Source organism: Chinchilla lanigera, unplaced genomic scaffold, assembly GCF_000276665.1.
Source record: "Chinchilla lanigera isolate Chin_1 unplaced genomic scaffold, ChiLan1.0 scaffold00112, whole genome shotgun sequence".
Lineage (NCBI taxonomy): Eukaryota > Metazoa > Chordata > Mammalia > Rodentia > Chinchillidae > Chinchilla > Chinchilla lanigera.
Window position 1 is genome coordinate 3,334,784 of NW_004955513.1, and position 21,859 is coordinate 3,356,642.

Genomic DNA, 21,859 nt, shown 5'->3' on the forward strand with positions numbered 1-21,859 from the left:
AGGTTGTGGCTGCCCCCCCGCCCCATTGCAGGGCCTGGATTGTTTTTCCTGAAGAAAGTTCCTAAAGGGTAGCCCCCCGGCAGTCGGGAGGGCCTTGCGTGTGGCAGAGGGCAGGGCAGGTGTGCACCCTGCTGTGGTGGGCAGTGGGCTGATGCGCCCCCTGCACTGTCCTGCCTGTTGCAGACCCTGCCATGTCCCAGTGGGCTGTGCCCTGGCTCCTGGTCCCTCTCTGCTATGGCTTTGGCAAGGCCTGGCTCCTTGCCATGGGTAGCCAGCTGCAGAAGGTTCTGGAGCTGCCCGGGGTCCCCATCAGGGAAGCAGAGTGGTGATGTCTGTGACGTCAGCAGGGTCCCACCCTGGCCATACCGCGTGGCTCCCACCCCCCGAGTCCCCGGGTCCTCCTCCCGGCTCTAGGCTTTCACACTGTCCTGCTGGGGTGGCTGTTAGCAGCCCTCGGTGGCCTGGGCTGGCTGTGGGGCACTAGGCTGGGCATCTGGCTGTGCAGAGCCTGCCTGCTTCGCCAGTGACAGGCTGCAGACTAGGGCGGGGAGTGCCTGCTCCTCCCGCCCCTACCCTGCAGGTCCCAGAGCACGGTTCTCCCCAAAAGCATTGCAGGCAGTGGTGGTCCTGGGTTCAAATTTTCGCTGTGTGGTGCCTGGCCGTGTGGCCTTGGCAAGATCCATCTCCTCCGGAGCCTCAGTTTCTCTTTCTGGAGAGTGGGTGTAAGGTGTATTGGCGGCCAGTGCCCGCTGTGCCCGGACCCTTGTCCATTGCGGCTCCATCACTGCCTCTGTGCGGCCCTTCCCCCCTCCCCCCCCGCAGGCCGAAGTGTTTTGAAATGGGGCCCCTACCCCTGAGCCCCAAGGCCATCGGCTGTGCTGGTCTGGAGGGGCACCTGGGCCTCGGGCCTCCCCTGGTGGTGGTGAGTCTGTGCCCTGGCACTCCCACGGGGCACTCTGGGTGGACTGTGCTGGACAGACAGCCCCTCCAAGTCCCGAGTTCCCTGCGAGGGCCTCGTCCCTGGTCCCAGCAGCTCCTGGGCGGACGCAGGGGTGGGCTCAGGCCCCGCCTTTGCTTTGACCTGGACCTGGGAGCCCCTGGGAGTCTGGGAACGTGGGCGACTCCCCTAGGCTGTGTGTGGGGCTCCCTTCGGGGCAGCATCCCTGTCCCCGCCTGCCTGGCTCGGTGACCGCCCGGGTGTGGCGGGCCCCGCCTCCCCGTGTTATCTGATGGGCAGCAGCCCAGCTTGCGCTGTCAGGCTGGACTTTCCCACGTGCCCTGCCATCTGACTCATCAAGTTAATGCTGTGACCATCTTGCTAATTCATTCATCAGCGAGCTGATTCTGGAACTTTCTCCGGCGGGGCACCGGGTCTCAGAGCAGGAAGGGAACTTCAAGATCCTCTTTAACGTGGTTGTGTCACAGATGGGGGAACAGAGGCCTCCCGTGCAGGGTCCTCCTGTCTCTTGCTGGTCACACTGGGTGTCCCTTGCGCGGCCTGCACGGTGGCTGTGCTGGGTGCCACTGTGGGTGCGCATGCTGGGCTGTCTCTCCTGGGAGGTCGCCTGGAGGACCCGTCCCAGACCTGCCTTCTCTGTCTCCAGCCTGGCCCAGGGTGGCTGGTGGCTGGGGCAGGGGCAGGGGCAGGGGCAGTGACGGCTGTCAGTGACACAGAGGGAAGATGCAGGTGACGCACAAGGCCCGGGGCACTGACGGGTGGCAGCTCCCGGAGACCGAGCGCCTGCGCCACCTGCCATCCGTCAGGGACGTCCGTGGCCGGCGCCCGATGTCTGTTGGTAATGAGCCCCCTATGCCGAGGTTTATGTCTCCTAATCGCCAAGCAGTGGCTCCTGACACTGCTGAGGGTCGGGGGGACCCCGGGGCCCTTCTTTGGGAGTTTGCGTCGGAGGCCCCAGTGCTGAGCGGGGTAGGTCCTGTCTCCCCCAGCCTGGTCCCTGGGTGTGGACTGGAGTCTTGGACAGCTGCTCAGTGGGCCAGGGGCGGGCGGTGGGCACCACGGCTGGGTCTGTTCTGGGCGGTTAGAGGCGGCTCCTCCGCGCTGGGCGTAGTTGAGGGAGGGGCAGGACCGAGTCCTGGTAATGTTCCCGGTGGGCGGGAGGAAGACCCTCCAGGGCCGCCGCTGTTTACTGGCCTGCTCTTTGGGGCGCAGCCTGGGAGGCATCTCACACAGATGCCCAGTGGTGTTGGAGCCAGGCTTCTGGGCTGTGTGGGGGCTGGGGCAGAGCTTGTGCACACAGGGCATTGGAGCGGATGGCAGGTCAGGGTCCGGCAAAGGGGCCCTGGGCGTCTGCCCTTCAGAGCCGCAGGGATTGTGTCTACCAGTCCCCTGCATATGTCTGCCTGGTCCATTTTACTTTTTTTTTTTTGTGGTATTCGGGCAGAACACCTGACCTTTACACAGAGCTACATCCCTAGTGCCTCTCCAAGTCTTTATAAATAGAGACAGGGTCTTGCTAAGTCACCAGATTTCCCAGGATGGGTTTGAACTTTCGGTCCTCCTGCCTCAGCCTCCCAGAGTGCTGGGGCTGCCTGGGCTTTCTCTGGCATCTCCCAGCCACCCACTTCCTCCCGGGACAGAGAGAAGCTCCAGGCCCTGCAGACTCGCCTGCACTGGGGTCCGGCAGGGTGTCTCGTGTGTCTGGGTGGTCTGCTGAGCACGTGGGGAGTGGGCCGAGCCCCCCCTCGCGAACTTGGCAGTGATCACCCTTCCCGGCTTCCTCAGCGGGGCGCTGGCTGCTTCTGTCTTTCCCGCCGCATCTGGAATGCGTTACAGCGTGTCGGCGGCAGAGTGGCCCCTGGTGGCTCTGAAGGGAGTGGAAGGGACCCCTCCCCAGCACCACCCGCAGCCAGCTGCCCCTGCCCTGGGGCCCGTCCCTGTCCAGACAGAGGAGCAGGCAGAGGGGGCGGGGCCAGCCTGGCAGGGCCCAGGGGTGGGGAGGGGCTCCCCTGGGCTGCCAGTCTCCTTAGCTGTGTCCCAGGAGGCGCTGTCAGAGTGGGCAGCGGGAGCCTGTGGTTGTTACCGGAAGCTGGGAACCTGTCCCAGAGGAACAGGTGGGAGAAGCACAGGCCCCATCCCTGGGGTCCCTTGGGCTCCTGCAGGACGGGCTTGGTGGGTCCCTGTCTCTGTCTCCTAGTCTTCCCCTGGTGCCAGGCCTCTTGTTTGGGTGGTTGATCGATTGAGATGTGATTCATGTACCATAAAATCCACCTTTATAGTGGACGTTCTGTGGAATTTATTGTCTGAAGCACTGGTACAGCCAGCAGCGAGACCAGTTTTAGAATTTGGGGCCATTTCCATCCATTCCACAGACACCCAGGGCCACCAACAGTCCTCCCCGGCTCCGGCCCAGCCCTGGTGGCCACTCCCTTGTCTGTGGGGCTCTGCTGGTCCCCAGGGACGACTTCCTGGCAGCACTGTGGTGCTGAGCAGAGCTGGACTGGTGGGCGGGGAAGGAGCAGCCCCTTGCCTGCCACTGTAAATGGCGGGGACAGCCGTGGGCCCTCTGTGTCGTGCCATACCCTGATTATTGTACAAATAGGGAAATGGGTGCACAGCAGGCAGGGAACCAGCGCTCTGGTGGCAGGATTTGAACCTAGGCTTCTAGCCCCTTGGCCAGAAGTTCTGGTTGGGGCGTGTGGGGTGTGGTGACCATGGCCGTCTCATTCTTGGAGGCTTTGCAGGGCCTCCTCACACCCTATGTGCCTGAGTGTGCAGGACACACCCCTCCCAGGGGCCCGGAGACACCTCAGGAGGGCGAGGCATGGCCCAGGTATCCGGCACCACTGGTGCCAGCTCTGCTTCCTGGCCCCGCCCACCATCTCCTATAGGCTGATGGCTCCCGAGAACCCTGTAGCATCGGCCTGGCTGATGGTAGGGGAGGACTGTGACACCTCTTCTGGAGATGACAGCCTGTCAGGAAGGACATCTGGGACGGTTTCCTCCTTCCGTGGGGCGAGGGGCAGGCCTTCCCCAGCGGGTGCCGTGGGGACCCCAGCCCTGACTGATTGCTTGTCTCTGGAGTTGCTGGCTGCCCTGGTGCTGGGGTCCTGCCCCCAGTGTCCCCAGAGGGGCCTGCATGTGCGTCCATGGTGGGCACTGTCGGATGGGCTGTGGGCTTGGTGGGCTTGAGGTCCTCTTCTGGGAGGAAACAGCTGCCCTCTCCTGGCTGTCCCGTGCTGTGGTGAGGCTGCCCCTGCGGCCTCTGGCCATGGGCTGGGGTTTCTCCCTGCATCTTGAGGCTGAGCAAGTGAGGGGCTGTGGACTGAGGCACGGATGGCTCCAGAGAGCTGGCCCTGCTGTGTGGAAGTTGGGCCTGTGGTTATGTGTGGGAGTGTTTGTGTGTGAGCGTGGGAGGGTGTGTGAGCGTGGGAGGGTATGTGAGCGTGGATGGACGGGTGGTGTGTGAATGTGTGAGCGTGAACGTACAGGATTGTGTGTGTGTATTTGTGTGTGAGTGGGAGTGTGCGTGTGTGTGAATGTGTATGTCTAAGTGTGAATGTGCATGTATGTGTGTGCATGTGAGTGCGTGTGAGTGTGTGTGTGTGTGTGTGTGTGTGAGATGATGGTTCTGAGCCCTGGGCTGGCGCCTGGTCCCGTGACCCCACAGCCACCTTCTGTCCTGTCTGCCCAGCCAGGCTTTGTGGGCCCCCTCTGGCTGAGTGACCTTGGGAGGAAGGTCCTTTCCGTCTCGCATCACTCTGGGCACCTGCTTGGAAGCTGCCCTGGTGTTTCGGGGCCCCCACACCGGAGATGGGGGCGCCCCTCCTCCCAGCCCAGGGCTCCTTGAACCTGGCACCTTGCTGTAACCAGGGACAGACACGTGCGTGTCCATGTGAGCTTGCCATAGAACTTGGGGCCCTCCTTGCTGGGTTGGAAGCCCTGCAGGGTCCTGGGGTGGGCCCCAGGGCATGTGGGGTGATGTCCACAGTGGTCCTGGGCAGCTGGACTTTGATGTCGTCCACCTGTGGGGGCCCTGCTCTGTGCCTGCTGGCAGTGTGACGCTGGGTGGCTCCATGGGGCTTTCTGCCTGCTGTGGCCACTGCCTGCCCATCCTGTGGCTGGACATACTGGACCCCCCAGGTGGCTCCTTTCCTGGGGACTCAGCCAGACCTTTCCGGTTTCCCACATTCTGTCCAGACCTCCTCCTGTCCTTGTGACCCCCCTGCCCTCTGGCTTGTGTGCGGGATTTCTGCCTCCCCGAGTAGGCTTCCCCTCCCTGGGCTGCCGTGTCCCTAGGACTGGCTCATGGTCACCCCATCCGTGCAGCTCGGCCCTGCTGGAGCCTCTTGGCCTTGCAGGGAGCAGCAGGATTGCAGCAGGGCCCCCAGTGTTCTCCTGTCACCCCCAAGCCGGACCCGAGCTGGCTGCATGGTGGTGGGGCGTGGAAGTGGGTACCGGGGTGGGCATCACGGGAACAGAAACCCCCACTCCGGGATTCACTCATGGTGGCCCCGGCGACTGGGGCTGGCAGTGCGCTGTCCAAACCAGGCTCGGGCTGGGGGCTGCAGTTGGTGGCTGCTAGGACACAGGGGCCCCGGGTGCCCCATACCAAGAGGCGGGGTGCTGCTGTCGCCTTGGGGTGGTGGTCATTGGGCATGCTGGGTAGCTCCCAGCAGTAGCTGAGCACCTGTTCCCGAGCTGCAGGTGGCATGGGGGAGGGCTGGCCCTGGAGGTCAGCCAGGAGGTCCTGGGGCACACATCACAGAGCTCCCCACGGTGGGTTTGTACCCAGTCAACCCCACGCCTCGATGTGGAGTCCCCTACCTGGCATGGGCAGCTTGGCCCAGGTACACTGCCTGCGTCCTCTCCGCTGTGCTCCCAGGATGCAGGCTGCGAAGGGCCTTTGGACTTGCTTGCAGGTTCAGTTTTCCTTGCTCCATGGGGCGCTGTGCACACTCTGGGGCCATCATCCTGGCTGTTCTTTTTTTGCTGTTATTGTTTTGTGGTTTTTGTTTGTTGTTTTGAGACAGCATCCCATGAGTCCAGGCTAGCCTTGAACTTTTGGCGATCCTCTTGCTTCAGCCTCCTGAGTGTTGCAACTGTCTGGCTGTGATTTTTGCCTAAATTTTGGCCAGAGCCAGTGGCTGCCACAGGCCTGGAGCAACTCTGGCTCTGTGCTGGGAAGGGGGGCCGCTGTGTGCACAGCCTTGGCTTGTGGGGCACAGCGGGCATGCGGCTGGGAGCTAGGGGGGGCTGAATTGGACCTTGAATGCTCTGGGGAGGCTGGGTCCAGGGGCCCTGTGTCTCCAGAATGTGGCCCCGCGAAGCTGTCCCAGCAGGTTGGCAGGAAGCCTCTCCCTGTTCCCGGCCAGCTGTGACGCCGCGGGGCACAGCTGTGTGGGTGAATGTGCTTTGGGGGTGTCTTTGCACCTTTACAGTGGGCCTCCCTTGTCTCGGCCGTCCCCGAGAGCACGAGCGGTCCCCAGGTGGGCTGCGACTAGGGCAGCGTGAGGGTGGTGCCTGGCTGTCCCCCTTGCCTGGAGGGCAGCCGGCCGGGATGAGCGGCCGCGTTGCTCCCCGGGCCCGCTGCATGTTGCAACCCGTCTTTGACGAGGCAGGCAGTGTTGAAACAAGTGCCTGTTTCCCAACATCCTGCCAGCCGTCACAGGACTCGTGTCAGGCGCCCGGTGCCAGGCCTGGCCCTGGCCTTGCTTGTGGGGTGTCCGGGCCTCATTTCCTTCTCCAGAGAGGAGCGGAGGCCGTGACGTCAGGGGCGTGATGCTCCTTGGGCGATGTAATCCTTTGGACTTCCCATTTTGCAGAAGGGAAAACTGAGGCTCAGCAAGGCACGGAGGGGGGATTAGAACTCAGGCCTCTGAGCTGGGACTTTGAGTGGCGGGAGTGCAGAGAGGCGGTGCTGAGGCCAGCGAGGGTGCCGTGTGGGGGGAGGTGCGGGCCACTGGTCTTGCTGGCTGGGACAGAGGTGAGGACCCAGCACCCCGTGTCCTCCTGAGGGCAGCGGAGACTGGCCCTCGGCCCTGGGCTGGTGTGCGGGCAGCTTAGTGCCACCAAGACTGTTGTCTGGGATGCCCCTACTGGGGTGGAAAGGGTCAGGGTGGTGGAGGAATTCATTGTCCACTGACCCCAGCATGAGATTTAGGACGCGCTGTGGAGCTGTCCCCGTCACCTCACAGGGGCACCTTCTTGTGCACGGTGTTCAGAGAGGCACAGCAGACCTCCTGGGGGCACAGCCTGTGGGGCGGGCACCACGCTGGCTCTGCTGCTTCTGGGACTCTGCGGTCCCCAGGCAGGCACAGGTGGGCACTTTGGAGGGGGTTCAGGAAGCCCCGAGATGGCATCCCATTGCCTGCTGGATGGGGCTGGGTGCAAGGAGCTGTTAGCCTCGCCTGGCTGCTGTGCAGCCCTAGCTGGTCCGCGGGGAGGGGCCCTGGAGGCAGTCTGTTGCAGGTGAAAAAGCAGCACCCAGACAGGGCAAGGGACGGCGGGCAGCGAGGTGCAGGGAGCGTGCGTTTGGGGAAGGTGGGGGCTTTGGTGGCCTGGCTGGGACTGCAGGGAGCCAGGAGTGACCACAGCGGGACAAGCGGCCTGTGAGGCCATGCTCCGTTACAGGCGCCTGCTGTGAGCGGGGTGCGCTGACGCCCGCCCGGCCTGAGCACCTGTGTCCCCTGGTGTGGTTTGCCGGGCTTGAGTCGTACAGCTGACCTGGCGCTGTGGGGCTCGCGGGAGTGGGGTGGGGTGGGGTGGCCTCTGCCTGGTTTGCCTGCCTTGTGTGCTGGGGTCCCCAGGGTCTGTCCTGGTTCCCTGCCGTGCCCAGAGGGCCCGGGTGATCTTGCTTGGGGGAGCCGAGCCTGTGACTGGGACAGGTGCGTGGTGCCTTCTGCGGGAAGCCCTCCCTGGTGTCTCCTTCCTGCCGTGTTGCTGGTGGTGGCCTCCAGCTCCTGGTGGTGTCGCAGGCAGGACTGGCCTTGATAATCCACCTGCTATGGCATAGAGCTGTGGGGGGGCGGATGTCCCCTAGCGAGCTCTGAGCGACGTGAACACTGTGGCCCTCTGCGGTCTCTCCTCAAAGCTTCTGGGAGCCGTGGCTGAGGGCGAGCACTGTACCCCAAGGCCGAGGCCCCTAGACCTAGGTGTCCCTGATCTCTCCCAGCCGTGTGTGTAGCCAGCGTCCGAACCCAGATCTGCTGACTGTGGGACAGGCAGGAAGGGCCAGCCTTGTGGCAACTGTCCACTTCCCCACGTGGGTGGCGCCTGGCTGTCTGGGGAGGCAGTTCCGGCCCTCAGCAGCCTCAGGCCCTGGCCTGAGGGAAGCCCGAGTGTTCTCCAGGCCTTCCCTCCTGTGCTCCCACCTTCACCCCCGGCCTGGAGGAGGAGGGGAGCCCCTGCCTGGGAGGCCAGGGAGTGTGCGGCATGCGGGGGAGACGTCAGAATCCAGACACCCCCACTTCCTCCCCGCTGAAGCTCTGAGAAGGGAGATAAGCGGGCGGAGGAGCTGCTCGCTTGCCGAGCTGCGCACCGTCCCGGGGACTTGGGTTTCCCAGGTCTCCTTGGAACTTGGTGCAGGCTGGGATGGCTTTTTAGCACCGTGACAAGTCCTGCAGCCTGTGCTGGGCACACCTGTCTCTGCCGCCCCCACCCTGCCCAGCCGGCCAGCGAGTTTGCATGGCACCTTCCTGGGCCAGCCTGGGGTAACCCCGATGCCATGAGGGGCCAGTGGAAGCCTCTCAGTGGGGAGCCCAGGCCTCTGTTGGCCTTGCTTTCGGGAGCAGGGGGCAGGAGGCCCTGCCTGGTGGGAGGCCCAGGGAAACTTCCTGGAGGAGGCACCTGTCCAGGGAGCCGGGCTCGAGGTGGCCAGGGGAGGCGGGCGTTTCTGGCCTGGGGAACAGCATGTCCAAGGCTAGCAGGCAGACCTGCTTGTTCCTGGAATGGCCCTGGGCTGGGGTGCAGAGCCGGCAGGGCAAGGGCGTGGGGTCAGGGAGCGGGGTCAGGGCGCGGGGTCAGGGCGGGCAAGGAAGAGGGCGGGGTGGCCCTGCTGTCCAGGCAGCCGGGAACTGACCTGCCTCCTCCGGGCCTGGGGGACGGGCGGCCTTGTGTGGGGAGTGGGTCCCTCTCAGGAGCACCAGGCCAGTCTGTCGCCAGTAGCCAAGGAAAATTGGTCCTGCAGCAACCCAGAGAGGCCCCGAGCCAGGACTGGCCTGGCTCAGAGGCAGGGCCTGGTGGATGCTGGGCCAGCAGCCTGGCGTCACAGCAGAGATGCAGTGACAGGTCCAGGATGGGGCCGCCAGCTCCGGGTGGGGGGCAGTGGGGAGCGGAGTGGTGGGGTGTGGCGAATGGGCGGCCGAGGGTCTGTAATACCATTGCTCAGCAGACAAACAACAGAGAGGGAATAGGGCCTCGAGCCCTGCGGGCCCACGCGGCTCTGGGAGCTGAAGGCAGAATCAGATGTTCGGTTCCATCAAAGCTGGGGGTCTTTGGAAGAAGCAGCACCCCCACCAGTGTTGGGGGGATGTGGGGCCCCAGGCTGTGTGATTCCAAAGCCCCTGGAGTCCTGCCAGTGCCCCTGAGCTCAGTCCTGTTGCCGCCCTGCTGACCAGAGCTGTGTCCACCCCCAGCCCTGCGCACCCCGCCTCCTGCTCCCTGTGCCCAGGCAGCCTGGGGCTCAGGTCCCTCTGACTCACTGCTGGCCAGCTGTGCGGCCTTGGGCAGGTTGCAGGGTGTCTGAGCGTCTGTCCCTTCTGTGACAGGGGTGATACTCCCAGAGCTGCTGAGAGCTGCAAAGAAGCCAGCGCAGGGCCGGGAGCATGTCAGGATCAGAGGATTCTGGCTGTACCCCGCCTGTCCCCTGTGCTCCTGGAGAAGGTGGGCGCTGGGCACGTGCCAGCGCGAGGCCCATCTACAGAGGCAGAGGCACGGAGGGCGGGCTTTCCTGGCCTCCTCCTCTGAGACCCAGAGGGGTCCCAGCAGGGCAAGGACGGAAGGAGCCACAGCAGGTCACTGGGCGCTAGGTTTCTTATGAGTGCAGGATTCATTTGTGTCCTGGGGGATGCTGGTGGATTGGGCAGGCAGGTGACATCTGGACTGTGTATCTGTCTGTCCTGCCCATCCAGGTGTCTGTCTGTCCTGGCCCAGGCCCTCTGCCCAGGCCCACTCCCTGTCCTGGCATGAGGCCTCTGGAGGCCCCGGTGCTGGGGACCCCCTAGGGGATGGAGCCCCAGCCTCCCTGCATCTGAGCTGCCAGCTTCTGTCCCCAGCAACCTGTTTTGTCCCAGTCAGCCGGGCCAGGGGCACTGGGTGAGGGGATGGGATGCTAGGCTAGGTTCCCCTCTCCGTCTGCCTCGGGCTGAGGAGATCCAGAGGGCCGTGCTGAGCGGGGGGTGGCTGAAGTCCTCGAGTGCAGCTCGGGGTTGGACCCCGTCCAGGGAGCCGTCCTGGGGTGGTGCTGTGTGGTGGGAGTGTGGCCACCTAACCTATGTCAGGCACGGATTCTGGCCCGGTGCTGTTGTCCCAGGGACAGGACGTGTTCCCCACCACTAGGGCAGCATGGGGAGCCAGGCCAGCCCGCAGGGTTGCTGTGTAAATTGTGTGACTCTTGTCCCATGCCTGTGAGCAGGTCCTTGCTCCGGGCCTTGAGCCCCTGCCACCTGAGGGCGCTCTTGGCACTCCTGTGTAGAGATGGGGGAGCCTGGAGAGAAACAGGGTGCGGGCTCCAGGGTGCCCAGAGCGTCAGTCCTGGTCCCCGTCCCCAGGAGCAACCCTCACTACCCCAGCCAGTCTCAGACCGTGGCTGTCAGAGTAGCACAGAGAGTGTGGGGTTGGACCCGGGCCTCCGAGCTGCCCCAGCCCCTGGTGTCACCTGCCTTAGGGACCTGGTGGGCAGTGCGGCGCTCAGGAGCTGCGGGTGGGAGCCGGGTGTCCTCGGCTGTGTGGCTTGTTCGCTCAGATTGGCTGGTGCCGCTCTGTCCGCGCAGGAAGGGAGGCCCTGCTCTGTCCCCAGTGTCGTCACTGGCTCCCGGGCTCTGGCCAAGCCTGCAGCCGCCCCGCCGTCTGCGCCCCGCTCCCTGTCCTACCTGTGTGTCCATGCCTGTCCGGGTCCCTCCTGGTCCCTTGGCCTGTGTTTCTCCACAGGTCCCCCTCACAGGGGCCAGGTGAGGGCCGTCCCTACTCTCGGGGTCTGTCCCCTGACCCCTTCACCTTTCCTGGCCATCTGTGGGCAGTGGTTGTGAGGGAGGGGACAGGGGCTGTGTCCATGGGTGGGGGGCAAAGAGGGGATAGGGGCATCGAGTCCTGGGGCTGAGGTGCCCTGGGCATCCTGGAGGGGGTCTCCCTTCATCCTGACATCCACGGGGTCCATGTCTGGGGTCGGGGGGCTCTGTGTGGGAGGCCTGAGGAGCAGCTTGAAGGGACAGTGAGCCGTGCCATTACTGTCATTGCCCTGGGTGTAGTGAATGTCTGGTCTACCTCACGGCCAGCGTCTGGGTGCTGTGTGAATGGCTGCTGTGTGTGCTGAGTCCACTGTTGATGCCACCCTCCCCCAGGGTGCTGCTGTATGGCTCCCTGGCGCTGGCCTAGAAGGTGGGCAGGACACTCCAGTTCACAGACAGGGAGCCCACAGGGCCTGTCCAAGATGCCCCAGGCCCCCAGCTGCCTGTGTCTAGGTGGGCCAGCGGGCCAGTGGGCCAGTGTTGCCCATAGGGTGAAACCCACCCACTTTGGAGCTCAAAACTTGCAGGGACCTGGACTTGGAGATTCCAGGCACGAGCTGCTTTCCCTGGGCCTCCTGCCCGTGGTCTGGGACACCCCAGTTCCCATGGCCTGTGTTGCCACCCTGAGGGCTAGGCTTGGTCTTGGCACTGCACTGTCTGCCGGCATCAAGCCCGGACAGGTGAGCATCTGGCGGCCGCCCTTAGTGTGGGCCGGAGGTGGCGTGCCGGTCCCGTGAGTCACCCCAGCGGGGAGGGAGTGGGGGTGGGGGACTGACTGCAGCAGGCGTGCCGAGACCTGCTGCTGGCTGCAGTGGCTTGGCCGGCAGGCAGGCAAGGATGCGGGGGCCCGGGTCTGGGCCCTGCTGGGCTTGGGGGGTTTGCACACTAAGGGCCCCATGTGCTGAGGGGTCTCCTGAGTGGAGGGGAGGTTTGTTGGAGGAGATGACTGTGTGTGCTCAAGGCCGGGCCTGGGCAGAGAGAGGCCTGGCCATACCCACTGGAGACTGATGAATGGACGTCATGGGATGTGTGTCCTTGATGGTGGGCACAGGGTCCCTGGGAAAGACAGAGTGGGCTGGGCGTGGCAGCTGAGAGAGACCCTGAGCACCCGGGGCTGGGGCATCCGTTGCTGCCCATCTGAGCTGCCCTGGTCGGTGTGAGCCACTTCCCATCAGCTGCCTGCCCTCGAGCCGTCTGGGCCCCACACGGGAGGCGCTTGGGGAAGCGGCCGCCGCTTCTGGGCCTGCAGGGGTCGTTGAACATGGTCCCAGGGTCTACTCGGGTGGTGACGAGTACCATCCCTGGTCTGTGTAGCATTCAGAGCAGGGCCTGGTGTCAGGGGTGGCGGCCAGCGAGCCCTCCCAGGATCTCTTGGTGCCCCGTTTTCCTGGCCACTGTGCACACGTGCCCTGCCAGAAAGTGAACCGGAGGGGGTCAGGCTGAGGTGACGCGTGGCCACGGGGGCTGAATTTTACCTCCTCCTCCCACTTTTCACACCTGCTCCCTGCACACCTGCTCCTGACTGTGCAGAGAGGAAGGAAGCTGATTGTGTGTGTGTGTGTGTGTGTGTGAGTGTGTGTGTGTGTGTGCATGCACACGTGCATGTGCGCCTGGCTCTGCCCAGGACCCAGGCTCCTTTGAGTGGGAGGGGTGAGGCACTGGAGGGGGCAGTGGGGGCCGTGGTGGGGCCTGCAGGGCCTCCTAGGGGCCAAGAGCTGGGTGCTGGGCAGGCCTGGGACAGCTGCTAGGAGAGAAAGACCAGGCCCCTATGCTGGCCTGGGCCTTGTGGGTTGAAGGGTCACAGGTGGACCCTGTCCCGAAGGGGGTGATGAGTGGCACACTGGGATGTGGGGTGCGTGACAGCTGGCCTGGGTGGGCGGCCCTGAGCGTGGTGTTCCCCACGTCCCCAGACTCGAGTGCGGACGGGATGTTGCTGGGCTGGGACGGGTGGCCGAGAGCCCGCCCTCCTCGCACCGTGCCGTCTCAGAGCGTGCAGCTCCAGGCTCCTGGTAATGCCGTGCTGGGCCCAGCGCCCGCACCTCTTGGTTCTGGCCAGTGTTACAGCGCGTCTGGCTGGGCTGCCTGAGGTAGGGCTGGCTGGTGAGACTGTGAAGGCCTGTGCTGCTGGGACCCAGGCCGACGTGTCCCCACACAGAGGTGCCCACGCACGGGCACAGAGGCGGAGGACTGGTGAGCGCTGGGTCCAGCGGGAGACCCTGAGGGTCGGCACACACAGCTGGGCCGTGGAAGGACAAGTGCTTGCTGTATTGTCCAGAGAGCCCGTGCCACACCTGAGGCCACCAGGGTCAGCTGGGCCTTGCTGAGACAGGTGACAGATTGGTGGCTTTGAGAGGTGGCCCCGCTGTTACCTAGGACAGGCAGACCCTGAGCGAGGCCCCTGTGGCTGCTATGGCAGTGAGTCGGTTTTGTGGCTGTGAGGCTTGCTGGACACCAGAAAACTGATGCAGTGGGGAGAGCCAAGGAACCCCTCGGGACCTGTCTGCCTGCCACGTCCCTACCCTGCCCGGCAGCAGAGGCCCCGGCTGACTGTCCTGGCCCGGGGCAGCTGGGAGGACCCAGGAGTCATGGCTGACCACTAGCCACAGCCGAGTTGGTGTGGCTTGTAAATAGCAAAGAAAGTGTGTGACGGACCCGGAGGCGGAAGGAGGGACCAGGCCGTCAGAGTTCCAGGAGTCGGTCCCCACGCCTCTGTCAGTGTCCTTGTCCAGGTGTGACCCCAGGCTGAGCCAGACAGGCAGGATCCTGGGGCACTCCGGCCAACAGGAATGAGAAAGGGTCCCACTGGCTGGCAGGAGGGGTGATAGTGGCCTGGGGCTGACCCGGCCACTGTCAGTTCACCATGCCACTGGGGTCACTTAGTCATTGTGAGGACAGCGTGTGAGCCTGGGGCACAAAGCCCAAACCCCATAGAAGCAGGAGAAAAGGCCGCATCTCCTCCTACCGTAGCGCTGGGCTCTGCCCCTCCCCGATGCAGTGTAACCCTGGGAAGCTTCACTCACTGTCCACGAGCCCCAGCCCTGGCAGGCAGTCATGGTCACGGGCACTTGCTCTGTGGGGCTGGGCCTTGGGGGGGGGGAGCGGGGCACTGTGATAGGAGGCCTCTGCACTGAGGGATGGGGTTGGGGAAGTAACAGCCCTCCCAGGAGGGCAGGGGTGGCTCTCAGAGGGTACTGCAGGAGGGCGGCAGGGCGGCTGGGCGCGAGTGTGCCCTGGTCCTTTGCTCTCTCAGGGAGGAAGGAGCTGCTGCACCAGGGGCTTCCTTGAGCGCCAACCAGAGCTGGCCCACTGCGGTCTAGGGCCAGCTGGAGGGTTTTCAGGCGGCTGGGAACATGTGGGAGGTGATCCCACAGGAGACTTCTGGTTCCTCTCCAGCCTAGTGACTTCTCAATGTCTCCCCAGGGCTGGCAGGACAGACAGGAAGCACCCTCCCTAGGACGGGTGTAGGCCTTGTGCCAGCAGAAAGTGCCTCTCACTCAGAGCCACCTGGTGGCGTACCTTGCGGTCTGCCCCTGATGGGGACTGAGCTGGCTGGACCTGGGACCTCCTGAGACAGAGGCTGAGGACCCCATTTTCGAGCTAGGGTTGCAGTCTGTGTGCTGCCTCCCCTGCCCAGCTCTGTGCGTGTCACCCTGCACATGGCATGGCCTTGGCTCATGGGCACAGAAGACTTCCCGTACCTGGGCAGAATGAGCCTCTTGGGCAGCCTCCTCCCTGCCCACCTCCAGAAGTCCCTCAGAGGCACAGGCAGTGCCCTGTGGTGGGCCCTAGAGATGGGATCTGAGCAGGGCTGCCCTGGCCGGGCCTGTCTGCTCCACACCCACTCTGCCCAGCAGACCTGGCACCCTGGCCTCTGCCCCTGGCCTTGTGTCCTTCCTACGGGACAGGACCTTCCCACAGGACCAGGCTCGCTGCTGAGGGCTGCTGGCTGGGAGAAGGAGGGAGGCATGGGCAAGGGGGCGGGTGCCTGTGAGGGCTGCCAGGATGAGCACAGGCCCACTGCATCTGTTACTGGGCACTCTGGGTACCACCGCCCCATCCGCATGTGCACGGACAGGGGCTCAGTAGGTCACCTGATCCACTTACAGCTGGGCAGTTGGCCTTGGTGGAGCGGATTTGAACCCAGGTCTACCCACGTCCGGGCTCCATGGGTCGGGGTGGGGGTCCATCCGCCCCACGCGCAGGCTGTGGCCGTCCCCTCTCGGATGAGGAAATGAGGCCAGTGCCCTGTCCGCTTCCAGGAAGCGCTTGGTTTCGGCCATCGGGAGCTGCCTGTGGTCGCAGGTGTCTGGTGAGGGTGCTGGGCTGGGCCGGCTCCGGGAAAGGGGAACTGGGCCACAGCCAGTGCCAACACTGCTTGCGCCTGGCCAGTGCCCGGCTGCCCTGCTCAGCGCCCTACCCACCAGGCCACGCTGCAGCGCCCGAGGCTCTGGGACCCCGCACTGGCTGGCCAGGGGCTGATGGGGCCACCCGTGTGGTGGGATCTCTCCCCGTCCCTCGCCATGAGACTACGTCTTCTGGCCTCTCTCTCTGGCGGTGGCCTGGCCTGGCGGGCAGGGGACCATAGGTGGCTGGCAGGTAAGAGTGGCCTGGTAGGCGCTGGGGCCATGTGGGGTAGAAGGGTCTTGTCTGTGGGGTATGGGCAATGTGATGGGTCTGCCTGGGAGGGGCGAGGGTGAGGGACCCCAGGTGGGGGAGCCTGGAGGTGCTGAAGCTGGCACAGGAGACCTCTTGGTGGAGTGTGGGTTGGTGACGTCCAGTTGCAGCTGCTGGGTGTGGCTTGATCCTGGCCGGGATGGAGGTGCCTGTGGTGCTCCGAGACCCCTGGGCCCCTGAGCCTCCTTGGGTGCCTGGATCCGAAGACCTCTTCCTGAGAGGGTTCTGGAAGAAAGGCCCAGGCTCTGGGCTGGCCTGGAGGGTGGCCGTCTTCACCTTGAGGCTCTGAGCAGGACTCCAGGTCTGGCATACTGCACCTGTGCAGCTGGAGCGGTGCAGGGGGCCCAGCCCGGTCCTTCCTGGGCCTGGTGTCAGGACCCCTGTGAGAGAGCGGCTGGGACCTGGTCTGCCTGAGGCTCACCGGCCAGGGTCTCTGCTGTAGCTCGCTGCCCAGGGCTGCCGTGCTGACACCTGGCTCTAGAGTGTTGTACCAGCACACCAGGCACCTTGCCCTGCTCACCCACCCTGGGCTGGCCCTGGCTGGCTGGGGACCAAGAGCTGGGGACCAGGAGTCTCTGGGGAGAGCTCTCCTAGCTCGGGGTGCCCAGGGTGACAGTGAGGGCTCCCTGCAGACCTGTGGGCCCCCTGCAGACCTGTGGGCCGTGGCTGTGGCCTCAGGGTTGTGTCTGGATCTAGGCTGTGATTTCTGCTCTGGGGTGACATTGTGAGGCTTGGACTCGTGTTTTTCCAGCAGCTCTTTCTGGGGGTACAACCTGTCCCCCAGGGGCTTTTGTCCTCACTGCCCCCCATGTTGATGGGGGCAGGCCCTGTAGTGCTTTGTGTTATGGGCTGTCCGGGCCGGCTGGTCCCAATGAGAGCACATCCAAGTACATACAGTTTCCTGTGTACAGCAGTCGTCCAAGCTGTGCCGCCTGCCCATTTGTCTGCAGCTGAGGGTTGGGAACACGTGCAGGTCCCTTAGGTGTGTAGGAACTGTGCATGTGTGCATCTTGGAGCACTTGGGTTGTTGCAGCCTCTGTGTGAGTGTGCATATGCATGTGTCGGGGCCATTGGGGTTTTTGGTAGCCAGTCCAGGCTTCGAGTGTCCTGCAGAGCACATGGATCATCTCTGTGACGGCTGCAGCCGGCGCAGTACAGGAGCCTGGATGCCAGGTTCCTGCACCTGCCTGCCAGATGTTTGTCCCACCGTGGCCTGCTTTCTCTCACCCGTGCCTCTTTGTGTAGATTTGTGTCAGTGGGCTCTGGCATGTGGAGTGGGCCGGGTGTGTGCAACTTTTAGCTCGTGGAGTCGTGGATGCTGAAGGGGTCCTGTGGCCAGGAAGGGCACTGGGCAGGGACAGCGAAACTCCTGGGCAGAGGAGGCTTCTGGGGAGCCGGGGGCAGGGGCTTTCGGTGTCGGGGCAGCGGGGGGCCACTGAGAGGTTTTGGTGGCAGCAGAATGTGCAGTGGCTGTCCTACCGAGTGGGCAGTGATGGTGGGGAAGGTGTGCTGAGCTGGCCTGAGTTTGGCCAGAGCTGAATCTGGCTGTCAGCTGTGCAGAGGGGCTGCACAGGGCGCATTGCAGGGGCAAAGAGGATGGAGGTCCTGGCTACCTACCGCTTAGAAAGAGGCCACGCAGGACTGCCTGCCACTCGCCACTCCCCCTCTCCTTGGGCAGCCCCTCGGGGTGCTGACTGGCTAGGCACTGGGTAGGTGCCTGCCACGCCCTCCTTAGGGTCTTGGGTCAGGGAGCTACAGAGCACGGGCACTGCCAGTCCCTGTCCAGCCTCGTACCTGCCGCTCAGTAGCCACTCATGCCCGTGATGAGTGTCAGTTGGTGGAGGTGGGAGGACCTTGAGGGCCTCAGTTGTGGCCTTGGTGAGGGTAAGGGTGACATGTGGGGACCGGAGCCCTGGGCTACACTTAGTTGTGCTCCCCTGGGCGGGATTCCCTCCTGGGCTGGCTCTATCCCCTGTGTAGAATGGACCCCCTGCCCCGGGCTTGCTGGGCCAGGAGGAAGGGGATGTGAGCTTGGCATGGCTGGGCTGCATGTGGTGACCAAGGCACTTGGATTTTCAGCTGGGGGGGCATCAAAGGCCATGGCTGGGCCAGGCGCACTCAGCCCTGGGGGATTCGGAGGCCCAGCTGGGCCTGCCAGGTGCCACACTCAGAGCCTTGGAGAGCTGAGCGGGAGAGAAGGGATTGCGGCTTCTGTTGGTGGGTGGGGCTGGGGTCTTGGTGCTGGTCCCTAAGTACTGGGATGCGGGTTCCGCCCTGTGGGAGTGGGGGCTGGGAAGCCTCCCCGTGTCCATGTCCGTGTCCATGGGGGAGTCCCACCGCAGCGGCCGTGGCCCACTCTGTCTCATCACTGAGGCACTGTCCTGTCCACAGACCCTCACCAGCCAGGCGGGTACCCACTTTGGGTACTGCTGGCAAGTCACATGGGCTGGGTGAGCCCCTGCCTAGAGGCTGAGGTACCGGGGTGCTGGCTTGAGCCGGCAGGGTGGTGGGGACCAAATCGAGGGGCCCTGACTCCGCCCTCTAGGAGCCCCTGCTCATCGGCCTCTGCCCACTCTGTGGGCCTGGGTGGCCACGCCCTGTTGGCACAGACACTCTGCGTCTGTCATGTCTAGGAAATGTTGGTGCTCAGCCACCGTGGGAGGACTCGGGGATGTCCCCAGGAGGGGCCAGCTCCCCACAGGCCCCCGAAGCTGCCCTGGCACCATGCTTTTTCACCTGCTCATCGCAGAGTACCTCCCAGTGTGCCCCAAAGTCGGCTGGCAATGCAAATAAGGCTGAGAAAAACGGCCCCAGGCGAGCGGAAAGAACTGTTGCGGGTTCCACGACAGCCGCGGGCAGGTGGGCGGCAGGGGCCCCTGAGCCACCAGGAGCAACATGGCTCAAAGCGAAACAATCATTTCTTTTCCTGTTGAAGAGAAACTGCCTGGGCCGTCTGCAGGCTGCGGCCCCTCGCCCGCGGGCTGTGGACGCTTGAGGTTTCTCCAGGAGTTCCCCTCCTTGCTGCCTGCCCACCTTCTTGAGTGTTGGGGCCTGCACCACGGGTGTGTCTGGGACAGGTGGGGGTCAGGTGGAGGGAGCCTCTGCCTGGCCTTGGGGAGGTGAGTATCCTTCCAGGGCCTGGGCCCTATCCGTCCCTCTGTGGGCACCACTCTGGGACTCCCAGGGCCTGGGGACATCTGTGCAGCCCAATTCCAGCAGCCGAGGGTGAGCTGTGATGGGGACACCTGGGGACAGAAAACTGGGGCTTGGTCCAGGTGGCAGTGCTGGCCCTGGGCTTGGGTGGCACCTTCCCTCCAGGACCTGGGATGGGACAGTGGCTTGGTCCTGCTGTGACACTCCGGGAGCCCTTGTGATAAAGTGCTGGCTGGGTGCTGACGGGTGGCGGGTGCCTGAGCCGCAGGAGCTGCCACTTCAAGTATGTTTTTATCACCTACAGAGCCACTGGGTTTGTAGAAAGCTGTCATTCCCCGGCAGTGTGCATGTGTGTGTGTGTGTGTGTGTGTGTGTGTGTGTGTAAGAGAGAGATACGGGGGGAGAGAGGGGGCCCTGGGTTATCCAAGTCTGTTGTGCAGGGCGAGGGGCAGGGATCGTCATGTAGCAGGTCGATCAGAGCTCGCAGCTCTGTCCCTTTGGTCTCCTGTGGGACTCCACCTGGTAGGGGAGAGGCGATTCCTGCACCCTCTGGCCTTGGTTCTTGCAGTGCTTCTGAGGTCACTGGAGGAGGTGTGGTTGGCTACTAGGGATCGGGTGGGGGACACCTGGGCAGCGGCATCCTGTGCCCTGGGCTGGAAGCAGGCTGTCAGGACTCTTGGGGCTCCCCCATCCACCTGCCATTGCCTGGGGGTTTGCGTGAGGGACCCACTGAAGGAGGCTGGCCCCCAGCTCAGCGGCCCGTCACCACGCTCTCCTGACTCCCTCACACTGGCCCAGCTGATGAGACTCCCTAAATCTTTGTTGCCCCCAGCTGTCTCTGAGAGCGGGCTGTGGGTGCTTCCTAGGTAAAGTCTCCTGCCTCAACTGAGCGGGCCCTGGCCCTGCCTCTGGGCTCGAGCTGCATTGCGCAGGCACTGTAGGGGATGGCCGTGTGGCCTGGCCCTGGGCGTGGCGCCCTCGAGGTCGCCTGGGTGGGTAGATGAGCAGCAGCTGTGGGTGTTCTAGGCCGGGCTTGGGTCTCTGAGCCACCTAGCCCTGTCCACTCTATGTGGTGCCTGTCCCCCAGGACTCAAGTTCAGTCCTGCAAGTGGCTCTCTGCAGGTGGTCACCTGACTCCTAAAAACCCAGCACTGGCCTGGACTGGGAAGCCCTGGGCTCACAGGGAACCGGCAGCTGGGTGCCTATGCTGTGTGCAGGATGGGTGTGTGCAGCCACCCCAGGACCTGCTCACCTTGAAGCTGCAAACAGCAGCCCGGCTGGGGGCACTTCTCTCTGATGCCCTGGTGCACACGGTGGTGAAGGGAGGGTATGGCACGGCCAGGGCAGGGAGCTGGTAGGAACTGGCCAGAGCTGTCCAGCCTCCTGGCCAGGGTGTGCCTTCCACAGGTCCCCTTCACCCATCACATCTTTGAGCTCAAAGAGTCTGGGAGTATATGAAGCTCTAGGACTCAGTTTCCCCTCTGCGCCATGGTGGTTCAGGCAGTGTTACTCCCAGGTGAGGTGTGCACCCCAGTGACCCAGTACTCCAGAGAGTAGTCACCATGGGTGTCTGGCAGAGTCCTGCTGGCCCAGTGGGTGATACAGTGATCTGGTGCAGGCCTGAGGCGTGTAGCCACAGCCCCCATGGGCTTTAGCATAGTGGGCATGGAGGGGTGGCTTCATGTGGACGCTCCAGCCCCAGTGTCTAGGTATGTGGTCAGCTCTTTCCTAAAGGCTGCCCGTGCACAGGAGCTGGCTGGTCATGGCAGCCTCTCCTGACCACCCCCTTCCTCCTGCCTGCACTGCCCACTTCCCCCACTGTGGCTTGGCGCCAGCCACACCTGTTATCACCAGGCCAACCACAGCATCCCCGGGCTGTGTGAGAGGCGGATGCCAGCTGGCCACCACTTCCTGTTTCTCCCTCTGCTTCCAGCTAGTGCCAAACTTGCTAAGAATGGCCACGAGAACCCCAAACACCACTTGTAAAACCTTTGCCACTGGCAAAACTACATAGCAGAGCAGGGCAGGGCAGGGCAGGGGGTCACTCAGTGATGGTTAGGATGGTGTGACGGTGGTGATGATGATGGTGGAGACAGTGATGGTAATGGTGGTGATGGTGATGATAGTGATGGTGGTAACAGTGATAACAGTGATGATAGTGATGGTGGTAACGGTGGCAATGGCGACCGTGGTGATGGTGGAGGTGATGAAGATGATGAAGATGATGGTGATGGGGTGACAGTGATGATGGTGGTATAGTGATGGTGGTGGCAATGGTGATGGTGGTAGTGGTGGTGGTGATGACAATGGTAATGGTAGTGATGAAGATGATTGTGATGGAGGTGATGGTGATGGTGAATGTGGTGATGATGATGGTGATTAGTGATTGTGATGGTGGAGGTGGTGGTGATGATGGTGATGGTGGTGATGGTGGTGGTGGTGATGATGATGATGGTGATGATGATGATGGTGATTAGTGATTGTGATGGTGGAGGTGGTGGTGATGATGGTGATGGTCATGGTGGACATGATGATGGTGATGGTCTTGGTAGTGATGGTGGTGATGGGTGTGGTAGTGATGGTGGTGATGGTGGTGATGATGGTGATGATGATGATGGTAGTGATGGTGATGATGATGGTGGTGATGGTGATGGTGATGGTGGTGATGGTCATAGTAGTGGTGGTGATGGTGATGGTGGTGATGATGGTGATGATGATGATGGTAGTGATGGTGATGATGATGGTGGTGATGGTGATGGTGATGGTGGTGATGGTCATAGTAGTGGTGGTGATGGTGATGGTGGTGATGATGGTAGTGGTGGTGATGGTGGTGATGATGATAGTGATG

General features: G+C 63.5%; 1 protein-coding gene across 2 annotated transcripts in view; it reads left to right on the forward strand.

Moving 5' to 3' along the window:
- The window catches only part of Rxra (retinoid X receptor, alpha), a 73,001-nt gene that overhangs the window by 21,240 nt on the left and 29,902 nt on the right, over positions 1 to 21,859 (forward strand). Inside the window, exon 1 of one of the 2 annotated variants that reach the window (XM_013506714.1) lies at positions 1,671 to 1,796. The exons of the other annotated variant lie outside the window; for it this stretch is intronic. Within the exon in view, the coding sequence (XP_013362168.1) occupies positions 1,682 to 1,796 (115 nt within the window). The 5' untranslated portion in view covers positions 1,671 to 1,681. Of the gene's footprint in view, positions 1 to 1,670; positions 1,797 to 21,859 lie in introns of those variants that run through there. 2 annotated transcript variants of the gene reach the window in all.